This window comes from Haliotis rufescens, unplaced genomic scaffold, assembly GCF_023055435.1.
Source record: "Haliotis rufescens isolate VD_foot unplaced genomic scaffold, xgHalRufe1.0.p SCAF_62, whole genome shotgun sequence".
NCBI classification, from domain to species: Eukaryota; Metazoa; Mollusca; class Gastropoda; order Lepetellida; family Haliotidae; genus Haliotis; species Haliotis rufescens.
The window spans coordinates 979,441-1,004,671 of NW_025964353.1; the positions used below are offsets into that span (position 1 = coordinate 979,441).

Genomic DNA, 25,231 nt, shown 5'->3' on the forward strand with positions numbered 1-25,231 from the left:
GAGGATGTTATACCAGTACATACTTCCCACACGCAGTAAAGAAACTGATACGACATTGCTGTGTGTTGTCATTGTCTATAAAAGACAGACTGAACGTAAACAGTTGTAGTAACCTACATGTACAGCATGTCTTTCAGTCAGGAACACATTTTCACAGGGAGTCGTAGACAGACATAACCAAACACTGCCAGGAGATATCATGACAGGAGTCATACGTCCACCCCCCTCTTCAGTTTACTGACATTAAATTACACCTCCTATCTGGGCGTATATTAATGTAAGCTGATAGCCACATCTTCCCGTTAAACTATCCGACCACCGAGCACTGCCAGTGCTATTCATTCCGGACATCACGATAAGGGATCCGCTGTCTTCATCATGGCCGAAATGGCAAGAAAATCCTGTGGATTTAACTTTCGATCGTCCACGATTCGTTCATGTTACTCATAAAGTGTCAAACATTATTTGCTTATCATTTTCCAGTATGTCGACACCGACACTGGTTGCTCGCCGTTGCTGCAGAGGTACTACCGTTACACGTATCACAGCACTTCCTGTTGATCGATGCGTCGACCTCCATTGACGTCCGAGACTTTGGTCTCACTTTCAGAGTCTCTTCCTGCACCACACGCATGCGTATAACGTTTCGGTTGGTCTATCGCCCGTCCCGGATAAAACGGACATACATGTACGGTCTTCCTATCTAACGGCAGTCGTACTGTACACGCGGTTGTGATGATGCCTGTGGCAAAGCCCACTGTGGCCCCATTACTTACTTCTAGCATTTCATTTATTCCTCCATCCTCATATCCTTTTACTTCTACGCCTCAAATTATATAACGCATTCAGTTCTACACACTCAGTTCCGACGCTATTCAACAGAGGTTAAACTGTGTCCATTATTAAACACAAAATGTTTCAATTACTTGTATATATCAGATCTACCCCTGATGTGAATAATACACATTGAATATATATCTCCGTATATTCCTTGTAAGGACTGTCAAACATTGCTGTATACTATTATGTATTTTTTATGAAACTATGTACGCATGTATATCGACAGGACAGTTATTATTATGTCATGTTCATTGATATTAGAAGGAAAACGTTCATGTTTCTTGCATTGTGTGTGGGTGGCGGAAGATACCGGTCGCGAGGTTCATTTCACCATTTTCGCGAACACCTGGCGTCATCACTTATTCTCAGTGATCCATCCACATTATTTTCACCGCTATTTTGCCTTTTTGACGACCAAAGGAATCTGTTATCGGCGGATAATCGAGACTGGTTATTCTCTGGCGTTGACGTTTTGTAGTTACATTATGGACGGGCATACCGATAATTCCCAATTCAAGTTGCACTTACGAATGCCTGTATGAACTGTGGCCTGGCCAACTGCAGCTCCCTGATGGTCAGATAGATGTCCACCACAGAGTCCAGCCTCAATCTGCTGATGGTGTTCAGGACACCGCAGAACACCCCACACATCCGGGCACCGTCACTGAAACATCAATCAACATCATGTTCAACAACATCCTCACCATCTATGTATGCAGATTGTGACAGTCTATGTTCAAGCATACTAGTTGTGTCTGGGAAATAACGACGGTTGTAAGTTCTGAGGTCAAGTGTAAGAGAAACAACCGCCGCACGTCTATATTGTTCGTTTGTTTGTTGTTTAACGCCGCACTCGGCAATATTCCAGCTATATGACGGCGGTCTGTAATAATCGAGTATGGACCAGACAATCCAGTGATTGACATCATGAGGATCGATCCACGCAATTGGGACACGATGACATGCATCAACCAAGTCAGCGAGTCTGACCTTCCGATAACATTAGTCGCCTATTACGACAAGCATAGTCGCCTTTTACGACAAGCATGGGTTGCTTAAGACCTATTCTACCCTGGATCTTAAGGGGTCGATATGGAAGTAAACGACAGTCGTATGTCTATGTTCAAGTATACGCTTTATGTAACAGAGCCTAGGGAGGTAACGACGTAACGACGGTATCGGATGTGAGTTTCGGGTGAATGTTGAAACCATCATCACGTGTGAGAGTAGAATTCAAGTGTAGGATACTCTCAGCTTTTGCACAGGATGCTTTTGTGTCTTCCCAAACACGTCGTTCACTGTGCCAGCGGCTCCTGTGTCCACACTCCGTGTGCGCGTGTAACCGAGGACTCAGTGGTGAGAGGGTGCTGAAGCAGCACTTGTATATCTCTCTGTATCCCCTCACAGGAACATATCGAACATCAGATACTCACGCACAGTGGACGAGGACTTTGTGCTGATCTTGACTGAGTGTCGTATCCACTCTGTTGACCAGCTCTAGCAGCCCAGCAGTGTCGGGCGACATTGAGACAAGCAGAGAGTTAAGGCTCAGGACATTGACAGACTGAGGAGTTCGTCGCTGAAATATATTACAGTCAATAGTTAGAATACACACAGAAAGATACAAACATATTTGTCCGTACGAAAGCGGTGTCGGCATAATTTCAATGCAAGTAGAAACTTCGTGACGTACGTGTTTGAAAATCGCTGAACTGAAATAGCATTGAACACACAATGCCATTTAGAAAGTGGTCAAATGTAACAAATGTTATATTTGGGACAACACTTTCTTCGTAAAGTACAGATTCTCGTACATTTTGGGGTTGAGTCCCTTGCGGGATTCGAACCCCCACTGCTGGCGATTAGGTGACTCACTCAGGCCGTGTGGGTTTGAATTCCGAACGTGACTCAAGCCCCAAAAGTACGAGTATCTGTACTTTACAAAGAAAGTGCTATCCCAAATATAACATTTGTGAAATAGCATTGTTGTCTCGGGATAAACCTTTGTTACAGTTATTGTCGTCACTTCGCCCAGCAGACTTGTACCTTCTGCCGATTTTCCTTTAAAAACGCAGCAGTCAGACCTCTAAATAAGATGAAAAATTGAAAATAATTGGAACAGTTTGGCAAATTGTCCGAGCAATCGGTTTGTCTTAACCATAATGTTGTCCTCATCTCAGCTGAGTTAATTAGTAAACACCTTCAGCAACATTCCTGCTATATCGCCAGAAAGGACACCAAACATTCACCTCATATAGTTTACTCATTGGGGGACATGAAACCGGATCTTTGGCGTGACGAGAGAAAGCTCAAGGACTACCCCATCCCACCAACCTGTTTAGTATTGGTCAGCATCAGGGTCTTCTCTGTTAAACTTCCCCTACTTCTTTCTTGGGCATGCTGAATGTGGAATGGACCTGCTTGGAGGACCCCCTTGCTGCCAGGGTATAGGCGCTCAACATCCTGAAGGAAAGATTATGTTGGATTTATCATGGCCTCGGTAATTCAGAACATTGCCATTCTAAGGACCGATCAGTTGCTATATTCCACGTGTGTCACTTGTACAGTCGTTGTGTCTTCGTTTGTTTGTTTGCTTGTTTGTTGTTTAACGCCGCACTCAGCAATATTACAACTTTATGACGGCGGTCTGTAATTAATCGAGTCTGGACCAGACAATCCAGTGATTGACATCATGAGCATCGATCCACGCAATTGGGATACGAAGACATACATCAACCAAGTTAGCGAGCCTGACCACCCAATCCCGTGGCCTCTTACGACAAGCATAGTCACCTCTTACAGCAAGAATGGGTTGCTGAAGACCTATTATACACCGGATTTTCACGGATCGTATTCGCAATTGAGTGAGTGTCATATTCAACAATATTCCAGCCATATCACAGCGGACTGTAAATAATCGAACCTGGGTCAGGCAAAATCAGCAGCCTCACCGCCATCGGAGTCCGATGTCAACAATTCACCAGGTTACAATTTGTAACCACCCTGGTGACTTCTTACGACGGCCCTTTGAGTACCTCTTCTTCCCGGGACTGTATTTATCACATAACTATACAAATTAAACAAAGATTGAAATACTCATCTTACATTACTTCTTTGACATAAAACAATGTCTATTCAACAGTGCGTGTGTAGGGGGGCTGTGAGGGTACATTGGTCACGTTACCTGTGAATCATCCAGACACACAATGGTGAAGCAGTCGTGATCGTGCACCAGTCTCCAGAAGTCTACCACGGTGTTCTCCATGGGCGTCTGAGTAGCGATCAGCATGGAGGACCTCATCACGGACTGGCGGTGGAGGAAATATATATTTTGAGGAAACAGGATGATATGTTGAAACGTCACATAAAAAATCGTTGAAAGTTGGAACATGATTATTATTTCTTTGTGAGTCGGTAAAGGAAATATTTACAAATATTTATGTCAATATCTCATTGGCCAATCACCAGAACATATGAGTCCTGTTATTTCAGACAGCTGAAGTTAATAAAGCTACCTTAAAGTTTAGACACATATAGAAAAGTTGGAAATATTGTTCTTCATCTTCCTGCAAAACTAGTCAGATGTTTCGGATTGTAGTTTAGAGGTTAATCATACCGTCTGATTATTCTAATCAACATCTCTTGTTTGATCATATAGACTTTTCCCTTGAAAACCCGAGTTAGTATTCAACAACCCATGCTGGTCGTAGGAGGTGACTGATGGGATCGGGTGGTCAGACTCGCTGACTTGGTTGGTCATCGTATCCCAATTTGCAGATCGATGCTCATGATTTCAATCACTGGATTGTCTGGTCCAGACTCAATGATTTACAGACAGCCGCCATATAGCTGGAATATTGCGGAGTGCGGCGTTAAACAACAAACATCATATAGACGTAGGCAGTGAATCTATAGCAAATTAAAGAAAATGAATGTTTAACATACTGGTAGAGTGACAGCATTGATGTAATTGTTGTAGCCTTCAACTGGGGTGGATAAATAAGGACGTGACTTGTTCCCTGAAATCAATTACATTGAATTATTTAAATAAAATTGATAAAGGGGGCTTCATCAAGGGGGTAGATAAAAGGCAGTTACAAGGTCACGAGCGCTTTACTATTTTGCGGCAAATCATGGAACCTTTGTTTTATGCCGACAAAGAAAACGTCCTGTAAACGAGATACCTGGAAGTATGGCCTTGTTCTTGTTTTTGGACACATTTTCTGGAAGCATCGCATCGGAAATGGCTTTTTCCGTCTGTTGTGGTCTTTGTGATTGAATTGACTAAAAGGAGAAACATACATAAATGGAACGAGCTGATGTTTTTCTTTTTGAAATCTCAGCTAGAAAAGAGGATCCGTTTAGGAGTAATGAACTGTAAAGTTTTAACTTCAATCTTTTAATATGTTTTATCATTCTAATCTTTTGTGATTGTGATCTTATTTTAATTTTGTTATCTGCGAAACGGCCCTACCTTAAATTCCTTCTTCAAGCTTGTGTCTTGCTGTTTGCTGTCACTTTTCTCACTTCCGAAAATGCTTTCAAAATCAGTCATTTTGTAGAATGTGTCTCTACTCTCCAGGGCTTCCAGAACCGCCAGATGGACGAACTCGAATTGATTCTGACACACAGAGTGAAATACATGCATAAAACAAGCAATCCTGTAGTGACAAACATATTCTTATGAAGGTTGTCCGGTTTTGCCATAGTGTACATGTACCAATACGAAACTGTTACAAACTATTTTCTGTGTGGTTTGACTGTGCTGGGCAGAGTTAGTAGTTGACACTGTTTATGTGTACATACTCACCACGGTCTGGACCATGTTCATCCTGGCCTGTCTCATCCTTGACACACACTGGAACACGTTCACCCTGTGTTCTGCCTCAGCCTGGTCCATCAGATAGTCCAGAGCAATGAACGTCCCCGTCCGCCCCACTCCAGCGCTGACATTCGAACATGCCAAGTATCTCATGGTCACCGTTACTGATTGCCTTTAGTTCAGGTATCTTATATTTCAGAGGACATACCGTGTTTTACGTCGATCCCCACCCACCACCCTCTCGCTCTAGTATCTCCACCACTCCTTCATTGACTAGTATCATGTCACTATCACTGATTGTATTTAAGCACCTTACATTTCAGGGGACATTACTAGTTTCAAGCACCTCTAACCACACCCATCGCCACCAAATCTGATCTCTCACCACCTTCTCTCCACCACTCCTTCATTGACTAGTATCATGTCACTATCACTGATTGTATTTAAGCACCTTACATTTCAGGGGACATTACTAGTTTCAAGCACCTCTAACCACACCCATCGCCACCAAATCTGATCTCTCACCACCTTCTCTCAATCACTCCTTCCACCTATCGCCACCCCATCTGACCTCTCACCACCTTCTCTCCACCGCCCCTTCCACCCATCGCCAACCCATCTGATCTCTCACTACCTTCTCTCCATCACTCCTTCCACCCATCGCCACCCAATCTGATCTCTCACCACCTTCTCTCCACCACCCCTTCCACCCATCACCACCCCATCTGATCTCTCACCACCTTCTCTCCATCACTCCTTCCACCCATCACCACCCCATCTGATCTCTCACCACCTTCTCTCCACCACTCCTTCCACCCATCGCCACCCCATCTGATCTCTCACCACCTTCTCTCAATCACTCCTTCCACCTATCGCCACCCCATCTGATCTCTCACCACCTTCTCTCCACCACTCCTTCCACCCATCGCCACCCCATCTGATCTCTCACCACCTTCTCTCCACCACTCCTTCCACCCATCGCCACCCCATCTGACCTCTCACCACCTTCTCTCCACCGCCCCTTCCACCCATCGCCACCCCATCTGATCTCTCACCACCTTCTCTCCACCGCCCCTTCCACCTATCGCCACCCCATCTGATCTCTCACCACCTTCTCTCCACCACTCCTTCCACCCATCGCCACCCCATCTGATCTCTCACCACCTTCTCTCCACCACTCCTTCCACCCATCGCCACCCAATCTGATCTCTCACCACCTTCTCTCCACCGCCCCTTCCACCCATCGCCAACCCATCTGATCTCTCACCACCTTCTCTCCACCACTCCTTCCACCCATCGCCACCCCATCTGATCTCTCACCACCTTCTCTCGAACCACTCCTTCCACCCATCGCCACCCCATCTGATCTATCGCCACCTTCTCTCCACCACTCCTTCCAGCCATCGCCACCCCATCTGATCTCTCACCACCTTCTCTCCACCGCCCCTTCCACCTATCGCCACCCCATCTGATCTCTCACCACCTTCTCTCCACCACTCCTTCCACCCATCGCCACCCCATCTGATCTCTCACCACCTTCTCTCCACCACTCCTTCCACCCATCGCCACCCAATCTGATCTCTCACCACCTTCTCTCCACCGCCCCTTCCACCCATCGCCAACCCATCTGATCTCTCACCACCTTCTCTCCACCACTCCTTCCACCCATCGCCACCCCATCTGATCTCTCACCACCTTCTCTCGAACCACTCCTTCCACCCATCGCCACCCCATCTGATCTATCGCCACCTTCTCTCCACCACTCCTTCCAGCCATCGCCACCCCATCTGATCTCTCACCACCTTCTCTCCACCACTCCTTCCACCCATCGCCACCCATTTGATCTCTCACCACCTTCTCTCGAATCACTCCTTCCACCCATCGCCACCCCATCTGATCTCTCACCACCTTCTCTCCACCACTCCTTCCACCCATCGCCACCCCATCTGATCTCTCACCACCTTCTCTCGAACCACTCCTTCCACCCATCGCCACCCCATCTGATCTCTCACCACCTTCTCTCCACCACTCCTTCCACCCATCGCCACCCCATCTAATCTCTCACCACCTTCTCTCCACCACTCCTTCCACCCATCGCCACCCATCTGATCTCTCACCACCTTCTCTCCACCACTCCTTCCACCCATCGCCACCCCATCTGATCTCTCACCACCTTCTCTCCACCACTCCTTCCACCCATCGCCACCCCATCTAATCTCTCACCACCTTCTCTCCACCACTCCTTCCACCCATCGCCACCCATCTGATCTCTCACCACCTTCTCTCGAATCACTCCTTCCACCCATCGCCACCCCATCTGATCTCTCACCACCTTCTCTCCACCACTCCTTCCACCCATCGCCACCCCATCTGATCTCTCACCACCTTCTCTCCATCACTCCTTCCACCCATCACCACCCCATCTGATCTCTCGCCACATTCTCTCTACCGCTCCTTCCACCCATCACCACCCCATCTGATCTCTCACCACCTTCTCTCCACCACTCCTTCCACACATCGCCACCCCATCTGATCTCTCACCACCTTCTCTCCACCGCCCCTTCCACCCATCGCGAACCCAATCTGATCTCTCACCACCTTCTCTCCACCGCCCCTTCCACCCATCGCGAACCCCATCTGATCTCTCACCACCTTCTCTCCACCGCCCCTTCCACCCATCGCCACCCCATCTGATCTCTCACCACCTTCTCTCCATCCCTCCTTCCATCCATCACCACCCCATCTGATCTCTCACCACCTTCTCTCCACCGCCCCTTCCACCCATCGCGAACCCAATCTGATCTCTCACCACCTTCTCTCCTCCACTCCTTCCACCCATTGCGAACCCCATCTGATCTCTCACCACCTTCTCTCCACCGCCCCTTCCAACCATCGCCACCCCATCTGATCTCTCACCACCTTCTCTCCATCACTCCTTCCATCCATCACCACTCCATCTGATCACTCACCACCTTCTCTCCTCCACTCCTCCACCCATCGCGAACCCCATCTGATCTCTCACCACCTTCTCTCCACCGCCCCTTCCACCCATCGCCAGCCCATATGAACTATCACCACCTTCTTTCCATCACTCCTTCCATCCATCACCACTCCATCTGATCTCTCACCACCTTCTCTCCAAACCCCCCCCCCCAAACCCCCACCCTACCACCCCCCCCCCCACTCCCCCCCCCCCCCCCCCCCCCCCCCCCACCACCATCCCCCAACCGAACCCCCCTTCATGTTCACTTCTTACCTGCAGTGGACCAGCAACGGCCCCTCCTCTCCACCGTCCAGCTGTTTGATCCTCTTCCAGAAGCTGACCAGAGCTGGAGCAGATGGGACATCGTGGTCTGGCCAGGTCAGGAACTGGAAGTGGAGGACCCTTCTCGTCTCTGACCCCTGGTTATTAGAACACTGTCAGTTAGAAAAACATTGATGCCTATTGAATTAATTTTCAGAGTCCCTGTATAAACATAATCACAATTCAACATGAAGAGACGGGAAAGACACGAGGAATTAGTCTTATTTATGCTTTTTTGTACAGATAATGGTATTTCTATTAAGCATGTAATACACACTTGTAAATCACTTCATAGAGAATGCACTGATACCAAAATCGAAACGTCACATTGACAGACGAAATGTAGTTCAATCTGTAAGCCAATATGTTATTATAGATGCTTCAGATTCTAAATAATACTTAAAATTGCAACTTGTACGGTCGCACAGAATTCTTAATCTAGACATAGGACAACCAGTTGGTATAAGGACGACACGATTAATAGTGAGTCAAGCGCATAACAACACTTAATGGCACAATACGTTACATGATAAAGTCATCACAAAATTGCGATAATGCTTACCTTACCTTACCTTACCTGACTTTACCTTATTGGAAAACTTAATACCTTGGCATTCTTCACGGTCAGTTTCCTGATCGTGTAGTCAGTCCTTGTCACCGTGGTTTCAAGTCCTATAGTGAGATCGCCGCATTGTTTGTTTTTGTCCTTCTCAGGCCAGTACCGCTCGCACTTTACCTGTCAACCATCGAAATAACCCGCAGCCATTTGTACTTACATTCAACATTGAAGAGTCGAAGCACAGGGATGAGACAAATGGTCCCATATTCGCCCATGTATTCCTTCAGTATGCAGTAACAGAGCTGTGGCCGTCCAAGACATTTCTCTTGTAAGTAGTTTATGGATACGTCAGTGAGTGAGTATGGTTTTAGGCCGTTTTTAGGAAATTCCAGGAATATCACGGCGGGGGACACCAGTAATGGGCTTCACACGTTGTACCCATGTCGGGAATCGAACCCGGGTCTTCGGCGTGACGAGCGAACGCTTTAACTAGGCTACCCGACCTCCCCCACTTTATGGATAAATGAGGATCTGCCGATTGTATGACACATCATGTCCACAATGAAAGTTCGACTTTAAAACATATGTTTACTTAAAGGATATAGCTTGGATATGTTTTACCTTGTCCTAGTATATATTTAAGCAAAAACAAAACAAAATCAAATTCTACAGCTTGACCTTCATGTACCTTCTGCATCTCCTTCAGCTGTGTCACCATGACTACTTTCCCCACCCGCTGCTGCCAAACCATTCTCCAGAAGTCCCCCACTGTCGCTGGCGTAGGACCTGTTTATAATTATGTGGTCGTAATGAAAGAGGAACTACCAATGTGTAAATGAAGGCGTGGTGTATATTCTCTCAGAGCATCACCAAAAAGTGTGAATTATTGGCATTTCTCCATTAGTCGATTGAAAAACAGAACTTTTCTTGGCCAATAACGTCAATATTATCACCATGATGTGCAAGTTTGGTGTTTTCAAGCATTATACATACGACACACACTGAAACAGAGAGAAGAAGTACCTTGTGTGGCGATGTATTTAGAACCATCAGGGAAGCCCTTCAACAAACGAGAAAACGCAAAATGTAGTATCCTAAACATGACACAGACATGTATTACAATAATGTGTCTGACAACACTAATGTAGACTGTATTTTGAATTCCTCTCTATTTAATATGGGATTATTGAATTTCGAAAAATGTACAATGGATATGTTTGTTTTTTCTGTCCGAAACGGATTGTGAAAAATGACAGCTATATAAACAGCTATACGAATTAAATAAAATCCTTAGATCTCTGTTTTACTATGCAAGGATCTGATACGAAAGCACTAACCTGAATGTAGTTAGCGTTGATATAGCCTGATGTAGCATTTCCACTGCTCTCAAGAATCACTCGCGACTCATCGTCTGAGATGTGAAAAGTTAACTCCTTTTAGTCTTTGTGAAAAATCAGAAATTGCAAAGAAAAAATAATTCCACCCTGTGCTTCAAGACGATATTCGTGTTTGTTATGTTTTTTGTGTAAATGAAATATTTGTTAAAATATATTCACATTTTGAGTTCACCTTAAACACTTACATGGGTACAAAGCAGCAAATCTATTTTTCGGTTTGTTTTCAGGCTTTTTTCCTTCTTCAACGTGGCCTCTGATCCCGTACGGAAGCATCTGGAGGTTCATTGGATTAATGATATACACACCGTTACATCGCATTGGAGCGGGTTAAGTACAACTTATGGACTCCATTAGATTCCATAATATGTAAATTAATAAAGAGGTTGCGTTGTTTAGTTTTCATAAAATCAGAATTTAATAGTTATCACGTTATCGTTGAATACAAACCAATTTAGCACAAAAAACGGGATAGTATAACGTAATTATTAGTTACCTTGTATTCATTTTCAAAGGACGTGTCGTCCTCTTGTTTCCTTTTTATGTACTGAGCCAGTTTCTCCAGCACGACATAGGGGGAGACCCAGTTGCAGTAGGTTGCATCCTCATCTTCAGTAAAGTCAACTTCTACCTCCACAGAGAACGCCTCGTCCTCATCCTCAACATCTGAAAGACGCACACTTCGTTAATACATTTAGCAGTAGTTTCCGGGTGATTATCGAACTTAGTTATGGACCAGTTACCTGCATGGTATCAATGTCCTGTTGCTGGTTACCTCCACTCGACAGGTTACAGCTGCCTCCGGTTAATTAGAAGATGCAACCCCTGAGTTTAACAACAATGTATAACACAATTATTCAGGTATAGAAGAAGATTTATCACTACAACGTACGGATATGTAAAACCACTTACTAAACACTTGACCTGGAACATATGGGGCTGTGTGACTGTCAGATCTCAGTTGTCTCCTGTAATACAAGGGAGATACCTGCATGATTCGCAATATACGTTTTATGCCCATGTCTTTTGGAGAAGGAGGTTTCTTTGAACGCTGTGCATATGCCAGTGGTTATCTTTATTTGCTGTAGGTTTCTTTCTAACATACCTTTTCAGCAATATCACAGCAACAACAACAGCAACGATGATTACTACAGTCAATGCCACACCAACCACGAGATTGGTCATCCCAAAAATAGATGTTCCGCCATTGTCATCCAAACCTGAATAAAAGAGATGGACCTCGTTTCACGAAGCGATCTTAGATCTGCGACTGTCACGGCTCCTGCAACATGACTATGGGAATATGTGTCTTATGTAAAGATGAAGGATAATGCTTCCAATACAAACACTTCCTGCTGTGAAGAAGGTAACTGTTCAAGAACGTCGACTCTACAATGATATATAATACAATTACAGTATAATGCCTCTAACCTTCACGCTCAGTCTGATCATGACACGTCGTTCCATTCCAACCCGACAGACAGCCGTTGGGGCAGGTGCCGTCGACGTGGTTGCAGCTAGTTCCGTTACAGCGTCCACATTCCTCCGTACAGTTCTTACCATATGTGCCATTGCAAGCTGTGAATGGAGTATTTTGAGAAAAGTTGCGGAAACTGCATTTCATTATTAATGTAGTGAAGTAGATTTGTTTCACTGGACGGCCTGGAAAAGTATGTATTCTTGGTCCCGGAAATATTGCAAGACTCCTGCTTATAGTGAAAGAAATGTCTAGAAGCACTGGCTTTAAACATTTAAAAGAAATCCTATTGTTTGGGAATCCTGTGACTGTCACACATGATTTCCATCCTACCCTTGTCACATGTAGCGTCGGTCCACCCGTCGTCACAGCCGTGGGGACAGATGCCGTCAGTTCTGTCACAGAAGGTGTTGTTCACGCAGTGTCCACACGAGAAAGTGCAGTTCGAGCCATAGGTGCCACTTACACATTCTGTAAGAAACCATTTCTGTTGTATGTTTGTCTTTAGGCTATTTGATCGTTATTGAGACCTATTATCCAAACATGCGAGTGGTTCATGCATGCTCACATATGGTTGAGATCGTACACGAGATTATTAATATGAATATTCTTTTCAGATGACACCAATCTGTTGTTCCCTCACCTTGAAGACAATCTGTTCCATTAAACCCTGGTGGACATCCGCTTGTGCACTGACCTTCTACTTTGTCACATATCTCCGACTCGTTGAAACAGTTGCACTGCTTGTCGCACTCTTTTCCAAACCAGAAGTCACTACAAACTAAACCATGAAGATACATTCCTAGTGATTTCGGTCTGAGGCCGTTATTTAACAGTATTTCAAACGTATCGGGACAGACATATGAGCTTATCATGTTGCATTATTCAATATGTAATAAAATAGAGTTCATTAAGTAACGAATCAAATCTATTTCATTTGTTATTTCACTGTCGGTCCCAAGTGAGTTGACCGCATATTCCAGTGTAGGAGAACAGCCTCCGTGGTCTAGTGGTAGAGCGTCCGCCTGGAGAACGGAAGGTCCGGGGTTCGATCCCCGGCCGCGTCATACCAAAATATGGTAAAAGATGGTACTTGTTGTTACCCTGTCTGGTACTCGGCATTAAGGGGCTAAACAAGGACTGGTCGGGTCGGAGTCAGTATATTGTCTGACTGGGGTATTCATCTTACACTGCGGCATGGTATCTCAGTAGGCTATAAATCGGCATCAGTCCGAAATAGTACAAGCAGCCACACACACCACGATTAAAATAATCAATTTCTGAAAACTTAAATATTTTCTTCACATTGCGTCTTAATCACACAGCTACGATCTACACATGATATAACTCATACTAAGCGTTAGGCTAACTGTGGGCTAACTTTGACCTGCTGAATAGTGATACAAACTTGTACATACGACGTACACTACCAACACCCACACGGTCACCGTGTTCTGTACACCTGAAGTCATACTTGGCATGAAAAGGGCAGAGCGTTGCGCCCTACTGAAAATGCGTAGGGGAAATACTACAATGACCAGGTTAGAAAATCAAATATTGTGATAATATTTAAGTTTCAATTTAAGAGTCATTGTGATTCGGCTTATAATAGTTAGGGGCGGTGGGGTAGCCTAGTGGTTAAAGCGTTCATCGTCACGCCGGAGACCCGGGTTCGATTCCCCACATGAGTACAATGTGTGAAGCCCATTTCTGGTGCTGGAATATTTCTTAAAGCGGCGTAAAACCATATTCACTCACTAGTTAGTAGATCAAATCAACATGGACACATTTTGTAATTTACTAACTTTCGATAGATGAAAGAGAGAAGGGTGCTCCAACGAACTCACCAAACACTTGTACTTCACATAGGCTGAGAAAGGCTGAAGGAGTTGTTATTGTAACATTTCTTCCTGTCAGAGTTTTGTTACAGGTAACATTCCAGACGGTATCAGGAGTAGATGTATTGTCCCATTTGAAACATCGCTTCCCGCCCACCTGAACTTCCATTCCTTTCCGTCTCTGGGCGTCTGTATGAATCAGATACAGCACAGCATCAGTTCCTACTCATCAAAATGTACCTTCAGAATACAATCAAATGCATAACGTCTTTTAAGTCTCTAACATTTGACTGATAACACATCATGATATAGATAATGATGTGTTGTCAGTAAAATGTTAGAGATGGTATATGTTGATGATGTGTTTTTAATTAATAGTATTTTCACGCTTCTAATTAATAGAAAAGGGTGCTTTCTGTGGTCTATTGCCAGGTAATGCCAGGTATATTCCAAGATGACTGCGTTATCGGTTCCAAATATGCGACCCCAATTATGAGTATAACAATTTGGATATTACTTGTCATCTGTCGGTTACCCTGTGCTGTTCCGGGATTTGAGATGTGAATAAATATAACGACATGTAAGTGTTTCAAAACAGAGCGGGGAGTCAGCAAGAACTCAGCTTGTGCAGCAATGAGGGGCGACATATTGCCCCCTTAATACAAAGTTTATACCGAGGCAGCCCGGTTGTGGTGTAGGCTTGAAAGATGGATTAAGGTACACTTACAAGAGTTATACATCAGTGGTCTAACTACATGAATACAACATCAACGCAAGATGATAAACAGAAACATATTCCATTGAGCGTAAAAGTTAAAATAGCGGTGAAAATTATAAGGATGGATCACTGAAAGTCAGTTCGTGAAAATGGTAAGCATGTCCTGCCCTACCGGCAGAACCCGCCACTCACACAATCTGCATGAAGCAAATAGTATTAAGTGTTTGTTGCCTGACGCAGCACAGCAGTACTCCTGCCTGGCGACGGCGGCTTGTAAACAAACAACGCACGTGATCGATCCATGGACCAGAAGATCCAGTGACCGACAAATAAACAAATAGGAAAACAAGGTTGTGAAAATATTTGAGGACTTACATTCAATTTATTGGTATTCTAAATGATTTATAACGGGGTGCGGCATGGGCGTAGTTTAGGGTGGATGACGGATGAATGAGTTGGTAGATATTACGCATGCATGTTTGGTATAGGGTGTGTGAATTCGATGCTGATGTTTGGATGTTGCGGGCAAGATGTGCACTGTGCGATTGCGTGTAGGAGTCACGTTGGTATGCAGTGAAGTATGTTGTTCGTGTGCATGCGTGTATGTTGTTGTTTGTTTGTTGTTTAACGCCGGCAATATTCCAGCTATATGACGGCGGTATGCGTGTATGTATAAATGTAGGCATGCACACTTATGTATCTTAGTCTGCATGTTTGTTTGTTTCATGTTGTTTACCGCCGCACTCAGCAAAATTCCAGCTATATGACGGCGGTCTGTAAATAATCGAGTCTTGACCAGACAATCCAGTGATTACCATCATGAGCATCGATCTACGCAATTGGGATACGATAACATGTATCAATCAAGTCAGCCAGCCTGACCACCCCATCCCGTTAGTCGCCTCTTACGACAAGCACAGTGGCCTTTTACGGCAAGCATGGGTTGCTGAAGACCTGTTCTACCCCGGATCTTCACGGGTCTGGTATGCATGTGTTGTATGTACATGCAAGTAGTGACGTCACCTTTGATGTCATACAGTTATTCAAACTGTAGAAATGTTGATTGTATGTAGTATAGAGCATCTCGAGCTTTGGATTTCTTTGGTTTTGACACTCTTTTATAGTTTCAAAACTTGGAATTCCGACAGAAGTGATTAGTCATTGGAAGTTCATATATTAAGTCGGCGTGTCCTGTTAGTACTTAATTATCTCCGAACAGCGGTAAGTATTTTTTCCTGTTGTACAGCTGTTTATGACATTAAGAATGCGAAAATATGCTTGGGTTTTCTTGTTAGTGGTGACCTAAGGATGCTCGCTATGTTTGAGACAGAAATGCACAATTTACTTGCATGTTCCTCCCGATTGTAGATTGTGATGTATTTTATCTGATGGTCGTTTGATAGTGCCACATTCCACCATGAGTTTCTTTCGGGTCCAGCATGTGCGCATGTCAGAGAGTAGAATCTTGTAATGGTGTTGCCGTCAAGAGCCAAACCAGCATTGAAATATACATGCTTGTTATCTGTGTCACTATTATTGACATTGTAAGTGCTCTTCTGTGTCGCTGTGCCATGTAACGCGACATTTTCTGGTGAGATGAAAGAACGAAATGCAGCGACACGACATCAGAGATCTGATGTATACAAAACAATAAACATTAACATAAGACTGGAAACTGGAAACTGGAAACCGACGATATTTATTGCAGAATGGTCAGCACCTATAAAACATTACATATGGCCCTATCATAACATATTGTACAAATAATGGAAAATATAATGGGTCTCACGTCATTATGCAACAGACATACTTGTACGCATAATACTGAGCAGTTAATACCTTAAGATAAATGAACAATGTTGTGCAACGAACATACATGTTATCTATGAAACTGGATGCATTTAATATATGTTGGCATTTCATTACTATTTGGTCAACAAGCAAGCACAATACTGGGGTACTCAGAAACATTTTCATGCATACTTACAGTTTTAAGCTTGAAAATCTCATTTGACTTACGTTTTTGACAGTAGTTTCCATACCAGCCTGTGTCGCAGTTTCCGCTACAGTATCTCGTGGCGTTACAGGGCTTGTTGCGACAGTGACATTCGAGTACTCGGCCTGTATTAATAATAATAATAATGATAATAATACAAGTGCATTTATAATGCGCCAAATTCCATAACCATGTGGATGCTCATAGAGCTACAATATTATTACCCCGGTCAATGGATCAGTGTGCACTCAATTTTCATTCTCAGCTCCCTGGGGAGTATGCCACTCAAGCTGACTGTGAGGCGCTAGAAGATTAACAGCCACATAACCATCTCATCCTAACGAGTACCCACTTACTTCTTGGTGAACAGTGGCACATTTCGAACAAGATTACTTACGACGTTACTTACTTCACCTGATTTGTGGCCTGTGCACAGGACCACGTGGCATCATTGGGACAAATGTAGGTACTAGAGGCCAAATAATACATTCGTTGGGTAGCGCGTCAATGATACTGGTGTGGTACACTGAAGATAAACTAAATACATTCTTGCACATCAGGGATATAACAGTTCATATCATGATTATGATTTGTATATACTCAATCTATAGTGAAGCATAAGGTTACATTGACCTTGATAAAACAACACATATATAATCTGAACAGAAAAACAAAGTAGTGTCTGACCTTGTGCATGTTGTCGTGTGCTTCTCATGTCTACCATGCTATTCATCAGTCGAAAGCACACCAGCACAATCGTCCACCAGTGGGTAGTCATTCCAAAGGCTGCAACTACACGTGGATATGAATATGTCCACAAGGCACACGGATGTATGATATGAATAAACAGTGATCGATAAACCATCAGTAAATGGGATAATCAATCAATCCCTTTATTTAATCAATATGTCAAAGTTGTATTATCAGTTTTCCTACAGCAATACAGGAAGTGAAGTCTGAAGTGAATGGGTGTGTTGATATTGTAACAAGAGTATTTCTAACTGAAACGTACATGTGGATTTATCAACTTTAAGTGATACAAAACCTTTCGAAATAAAAGTCGGCAAGTGCTCCTCCTTAGGCAGCTGAACACCCAAACACATCCTATTTCTCAGTGTTAAGGACTTGACACTCACAAAGACACGGGGTCATTTTTGTGACCAAACGAGTTGGCTTGTGGCAATATCTACATCAAACCTGACGACAAACCTGAATTCTGTTTCGAACCAGCTGGGGTATCTGATCTCGTAGGGAGTGAACTACCCGACTTGTCAGAATTTGAACCGGTGGAACAAGATTACTAGTACCGACTGCCCTGTTCTGGGATTCCCCTGGCCAATCCTGGGAGAGTAACCATACCGCCTAAATACCACTATAAGTAACAAAGTAATCATCTGTCAAGGTTGCAGCCTGGTGTAACTGATCTACCTTCTGTTCATCCAGACAAGTCTCAGCATTACATTCCAACAAACTCAGCTGCCTCAACTTGTCAAAATTCAGATCAACATCCTTCGATAAACAATGTCTCCTTTTCCCCTGCAAACTCCACATACAAGTAGAAGTATCATCACCTCTTTACTTGTCTAAATCTTTTCTTGTATGCTCCAGATACCAAGTCATAAGCTTTCAAAATAGCCCTTTTTACCTCATCATAAGTTGAACTGATATCAGCTGTTAGTGCTGAAAAGACTTCTTGAGCTTTGCCTTTTTATTAGCTTTGCAATAACATATTACCCAATTTTCTGATTTTCCTGAAACCCTGATTTCCTCCTCACTTGGAGACTTACCAAATTTCTCAACCTTAAATTCATTATTTAAAGATACTGATTTCACAATAATCCTGTTTAAAAATACGGGGATAGAATGCACACTTATCAATACGTACAGAACTGAATTTTGAAATCAGCAAATGCCCACACGAAATCGATGTGAAGTAAAAAATATACATTCACATACACAGTTTTTGGTTTTCAATCACAAACGGTACTACCACCGGTCAAATAAATGGCAGCAGAAGTACGTAATACGCCATTTAATAATTTATGTCCAGAATTTGTCACTGTCTTAAGGGCAGAATAATGTTGGAACCTTGAAGAAAGTTGTTGTTTTTCAGAAAGGTGTCAAATCCACACTTCCCAAGTAGATAAGACTACAGTCAAGTCGAAAAAGGCATCGAATCGCACCCTGTTTGCTCTTAAATAGGTACAGGTAACCTTCCAGAAACAGTCCCATCTCCAGACTTTTTCAAAATGATCATGTTCACGTTTACACAAAGGCGGATAACTTTACTAGATGACGCAGAATGCCGCTAAAACTGCAATCACTTGCTGCTACAAATATATTTACATCCGTCTCTACTGCCACACAACAAGAGTGTCATGTCCTCGTCGTTTTAGTATGACATTCAATAATAGTTGAGTCTACCATTATCTGGCATAAATAAACAAAAGGTACCTGGTGAATGCTGGACACTGAAAGCACGCCCATGAAGGTTTAGATAGTTTTAAATATGTCATCCAAAGTTTGGCTGTCCTACATGAAAAGCTTGTAGTTGATTGTCCACTGATAATGTCTCAAATAACATCACCATTGTATGAAAGCATCACTACATTAATTGTTTGATCAAAGAACTTGGTGTAAGCGACATATCAAATAATGCCACATATAAGGCCAGTTTGTTAATTGAGGAGGAAATCTGCCCAAAATATGCATCAATATTTTCAACTTTTGACTTGACTCTAAAACCTGAAGACATATTTATTCCTTTTGTACTGGATCAAACGCCCTATAAAAGGCCGTACAGAGAGAGATACATGTATGTTGATGGGTCCACCAAATGTACCACCAAATCCCCATCTCACTCATTAACCATAACCCTTAAAACCATCAAGAAAACGCTCTTTTGTGTCATCTAAAGTGTGGCTGTCCTACATGAAAAGCATACCTTTTGGATCTCAAAAACTCAGAGGATTGGCGTGCATTTGGACAATCCCCATAGGCACCCATTGTGCTCCCCGTCTTGCGGATCTGTTTCTTTATGCGTGTGAATGGGAATTTCTGAACAGAACAAGGTGATTTGGCCAAGAAGTCTAACTTAAGCTTCCGGTGTAGCAATGATCTGATATCGTACAATATCCATTAAATAGTCAATTCCCTTCCACCGATTTACCCACCTAAACTAGAAATAGAGCAGACCAGTAAGACCACATCGTCCATTTCATATTTCGATCTATGCATTCAGAGTCACAACACAAATCTCCACAAGACTGTGTGACAAGAACCGATGACTTCAACTTTCAAATAGTCAACTGTCCCTTTATGTGAGTATTAATCCTGCATCTACGGCCTTTAGAGTCTACATGTCACAAACAGTGTCATATGACTCTTGCTTAAAAGTTGTTTTATCAAAGTTACAACATTCAATGCCTCAGTAAAGCTTTCTCATGAACCCGCTTCGTCTAAATTTTTAAAGCAGGTAAACAGTAGCTATTAGACAACCCAGGTATAGTCAGGGATGAGTGACTTTGATAGTTAGACAAAGTAGGCACATGGATCAATCCATTTTACTGTAAACAGGGATGCACGAAATTATAACAAAAAGACAAATGTTCTTGCATCGTTAATGTATCTATCTTAGCACTTCAAAAGAGCAACAAGCATAATGTTGTCAACAATTATTCGACACAGACACTTCACTTTTCACAACAACCATAAGATTCAATAATTATTCCACACAGATACTTCACTGTGCGCAAGTATAACATTCAAGTGTACTGTTGAAATGCTAGAAAAATGCGTTTAAAACAAGATCAAATGGCATAGTGAAGCTTTAAAAACTAGACGTCCTAGGTTGTAATCAAAGCTTTCAAGACATGGACGCATCAGTGATCAAAACGATACCCGTTGCAACTATATTCAAGGCTAACAATTATGATCAACATGCACTCAAAAATACTATATTTTATGTAATTCTTTCACCGCGTTACAGTTTCGTTTGACAAGACACACGGCCAAAAGAAATTTAGATGCGTTAAAATATTAGTTGTATCAAACCAAAGTGTAATGTAACGGAAATTCCGTTTGTTATTGTTATTAAACCAATCTTCTACCATGACAATGAAGAAAGCTTGATTCTGATTGGTTAAAAAGAGTTATCCTTTTTCACTGCTGATACCCCTTTTAAATCAATCCTCCGCACATTAAAAACCAGCGATTTTTCGACAGCCTACGCATCGATACATATAACAATGGTCGCCGATATCCTATTAGTACATTGTACACGATCGCTATCAGAACGACACCTAATCAAACATGATGAAATCTATTTCAGAACTCACACTCACACAAAACCAAAATAAACCACTGCGTCAGGCCATATAATCATCCGTCACAAAAATGAGCAGAATATCTCGTCTTGTCGTCTGCAGCTAAAATTCAGCCGGGTCAAAGTTCGTGGTGGAGAGATAGTCATTCGTTATATGTTTTACTGTTGGGGAATTATTTCAAACCAACTGCTACATATGTACAACTTCAAAAAACTAAACTCCACTTACTTAATAAAGTTTGTTGGCGACATATATTCATTCAGCATTCCTTTCACTGTTTATAGAGCCTGTCACCCCTACAATGGGAGATGCCATGTCAATTTCAGAGAAATGACATGGATGAGTCCAAATAGTGCAATATGCAACAGGTTGCGATGAAATTAATACATATATTTTGGGGAGGCATTTGACAACATCCTTTTGAAAAAGTATTTGCTTGAAACCGCTTTTTTAAACCGCTCTTGACGTCATGGTAGAAATTTGAACGAGTCCCAGTGTAGATTAGATACCTCTTATTTATACATTTGAAACCTCGCGCTAAGCAAAGCTCGTGGTTTTACAAATTTGGGCACTACATGAGACATGAGACATAAATATGCTGAGAATATAGAGTTGAAATGATGTTGCGTAAGGTCGATTGTTTATGCATGTGGATGCATTATTACTATCTATGAGTTTGGATCTCCGAAATATGTTTTCATGTGTAAAGCTTCTAATGGACTTGAGTATATTTTCATGTAAACACTGGAAGTGGGCTGATAGAAAATAAATACTTATATATATTCATTATCTTTAATCATAACTATTACGTCAATTCCGTTGTAGAATGTATGGCAATATTATTTAGATATGGAAATTTGAGGAGAGTTGGAGTAGACCATGTGCTTATGTAACTGTTTGTAGAAATAAGGCTTGGACACCTTCAACTACTCACAATGTTTAATTTGTATTGTTTGTTTTTGCAGATACCTAACAAAGTCATGCAAATATTGAACACCTGGTGTCATCACTGCTTTTCAATGATCCATTCACATAATTATCACCCATAATTTGCCTTTTATGCCCAGTGGAATCTGACTCGGCAGATAATCGACACTGATTATTCTCTGTCGTTGACGTTCTATATTTCCAAGTGTGAAAGAACAGAACGGACGTGGTTGGAAGACAAAATCCTCTTCCGACAACTGTCTCCCATGAATATATATATAATTATACTATTGCCAAGCAAATAGGTAGGGCGGTCTGACAAACACCGTAGATGAGACATGGAAATATAGATAATCTCCATTTCAACATCGAACGGTTTGGATCAGTTCAGTCGTATGTATATAAAGCATGTACGTAAAGTGGAGCTGTCTGGACAAGTTATTTCATTTTGCTTTCGACCACAAACTAATCCCCTAATAAACCAAAACGCTTAAACATGCATTGATAACTTGAAAACCATGCTTCTATCTCCAAACCGGCTTTGCGTTGAGCTAAAACCAAATGTATCATTCAACTATAGAAATTAACTTCCGCTTTAGTAGATAAACATCTTCGTTCCGAAGATAAAATCTAGGAGATAAAAAGTCCTACGTAGGTGATAAAAATATGTTAACATGTGGCACTACTACGCTTCCGTAGTTATTCGTAGTATTATCAAGTACAAAAACGTAGTTCAACTGCGTGAAAGAGAACTGATTTTTTGTATCCTTCTGAGGAAGGCTTTCAGCAAATCTGTCATCAAAGATTAACTTTTCACAAGTAGCCTTACTGCTTTAAACTACATGTCTTGTGTGGTCGCCAAATGTAATGCTATTTTAATGCTAGTTCTCGGTCATGTGAACGTTTACAATAACGTTCTTTTGGACAAAAGAGACCCTTATTGTACAACATCGTTTGTAGAAGTGCCTCTTGAAACACATTTTAGCTGTTGTTTCCATATTTAATTTGGGTTATAACTGAAACATTTACAAGTGTTGTCCATATGACCACATCTATCATTATTCCCCTTAATGTTTCAAGACAAGAAATAAATTCCTCTTAAAATATTTCCTTTGTCAGCTAATTAGAATATATATTCGATTTTATTATACACATTCAAATTCATGTCTTAAAATAGTAACCCCATAGGTTACAATTAATTTCCCCGTACAGAAAACGTTCAATGCTATTATATGCGTGTCTATACAACTGACTGCGACGATTCCATTGACAGGGCTGTTACATCAAAACTGTCTCTGTGTTTTTTCTCACTCCCTCAAACTACACCTGGTTGACATAAACGCTATCACAGAGAAATATTCGAACATCCATTCATCAACGAGAGCCGAAGAATGTACTACTTACATGGACCGAACGACAGCAATGCAGCACACGACTAATGTAGTGTCTGTCCACAAACTGCATGTACACGAGGAAGTGAAATACACACAATTTATACTCGGAGTCAGTCGCGAGTACGCCCATCAGTGACAACCACACTACCTCAACATAGTCCAATATACATTTGAAACGAAAACTGAACCACACACCATCATTGTAATACTAAGACACCGTCCACTTGCACTCGTGTGATATCTGGTCTCCTCTCCTTATTTGTAGTTATTGCCATGTAGGATGCTCCGGAATAAAAACGTTTGATGGCATCAGTGCCACTACTGTGCTTGCAGTCTATTAGTATGTTGCCAGTGTGCCAGAATACGTCCAAGCTTTGTAATAAATAGCAAACATCTACTCTTTTACTGAAAACACTGACATCAAAAAATGACTTTCAATCATCACACTATGCCAATAATGACGGTTTCCCCTAAAAGCACTCTCACATCACACTATGCGAATGATGACGGTTCCCCTAAAAGCACTCTCACGTCAAACTGTGCCAATGATGACGGTTTCCCCTAAAAGCACTCTCACGTCACACTGTGCCAATGATGACGGTTCCCCTAAAAGCACTCTCACGTCACACTGTGCCAATGATGACGGTTCCCCTAAAAGCACTCTCACTTGTTTATTTGCACATGACAATCGTCCCCGTGTTTAAAAAAATATGATATTAAAAACCAACATTGTGTACACAGAAGCTCCGGTCAAGTGTCTCTAGGGTATCATTTCCCTGTGTTGAACCCAGACAAGTAGTTTTATATGTCTCTAAAGTATTTTTTTAATCAGTTAACATTTTCACCAAAATACAATTTGAAGCCTGTTTAATGCGAGTTTCAGCGGACATCTACATGGAAGTGCATGGCATTTGTCACTTCAACTCAAGTATATGATCTCAAGGTATACTATGTATCGGTTCCCCATGACGGCTATCCAGACATGAAGATATATCTCATCTAATATCTTCGGGGTTTGTTTGCATATAAATTATCATTATCATTTTGACATGTCGTACCAAAGTAATACAACTCCTATGTTAAATAAGAACTAAACGACGAGTGGGAAGTGTTTATCTGACAATAAAACACTGCGTTGTCAAGCTACATCTATGGGGAATACCTCACTGAACATTCCCCTCTCAAACATAACGTCGTCCAATATACGACGTCATCAAGTTGCCAGCGCATGTTGTAATCTCTAGACATAACGACATCAAGTTGCCAGCATGTTGTAATCTCCAGACATGACGTCATCAAGTTGCCAGCATGTTGTAATCTCCAGACATGACGTCATCAAGTTGCCAGCATGTTGTAATCTCCAGACATGACGTCATCAAGTTGCCAGCATGTTTTAATCTCCAGACATGACGTCATCAAGTTGCCAGCATGTTGTAATCTCCAGACATAACGTCATCAAGTTGCCAGCATGTTGTAATCTCCAGACATGACGTCATCAAGTTGCCAGCATGTTGTAATCTCCAGACATAACGTCATCAAGTTGCCAGCATGTTGTAATCTCCAGACATAACGTCATCAGGTTGCCAGCATGTTGTAATCTTCAGACATGACGTCATCAAGTTGCCAGCATGTTGTAA

The 25,231-nt window shown here is 42.4% G+C and overlaps 1 protein-coding gene across 1 annotated transcript in view; it reads right to left on the minus strand.

Moving 5' to 3' along the window:
* The window catches only part of LOC124110853 (receptor-type tyrosine-protein phosphatase epsilon-like), a 28,030-nt gene extending 3,976 nt beyond the window's left edge, over positions 1-24,054 (minus strand). The window contains exons 1-25 of the mRNA XM_046470311.2: positions 23,605-24,054; positions 17,636-17,740; positions 16,972-17,073; positions 16,298-16,540; positions 14,244-14,423; positions 13,040-13,177; positions 12,730-12,867; positions 12,351-12,497; positions 12,025-12,139; positions 11,832-11,887; positions 11,416-11,585; positions 11,108-11,195; positions 10,863-10,936; positions 10,549-10,585; positions 10,214-10,311; positions 9,574-9,702; positions 8,919-9,064; positions 5,651-5,786; positions 5,315-5,461; positions 5,025-5,124; positions 4,786-4,859; positions 4,025-4,147; positions 3,175-3,303; positions 2,274-2,419; positions 1,369-1,504 (exon numbers count right to left, since the gene is read on the minus strand). Of these exons, the coding sequence (XP_046326267.2) occupies positions 1,369-1,504; positions 2,274-2,419; positions 3,175-3,303; positions 4,025-4,147; positions 4,786-4,859; positions 5,025-5,124; positions 5,315-5,461; positions 5,651-5,786; positions 8,919-9,064; positions 9,574-9,702; positions 10,214-10,311; positions 10,549-10,585; positions 10,863-10,936; positions 11,108-11,195; positions 11,416-11,585; positions 11,832-11,887; positions 12,025-12,139; positions 12,351-12,497; positions 12,730-12,867; positions 13,040-13,177; positions 14,244-14,423; positions 16,298-16,540; positions 16,972-17,073; positions 17,636-17,726 (2,943 nt within the window). The 5' untranslated portion in view covers positions 17,727-17,740; positions 23,605-24,054. The remainder of the gene's footprint in view (positions 1-1,368; positions 1,505-2,273; positions 2,420-3,174; positions 3,304-4,024; positions 4,148-4,785; positions 4,860-5,024; positions 5,125-5,314; positions 5,462-5,650; positions 5,787-8,918; positions 9,065-9,573; positions 9,703-10,213; positions 10,312-10,548; positions 10,586-10,862; positions 10,937-11,107; positions 11,196-11,415; positions 11,586-11,831; positions 11,888-12,024; positions 12,140-12,350; positions 12,498-12,729; positions 12,868-13,039; positions 13,178-14,243; positions 14,424-16,297; positions 16,541-16,971; positions 17,074-17,635; positions 17,741-23,604) is intronic.
* Positions 24,055-25,231: the final 1,177 nt, after the last annotated feature.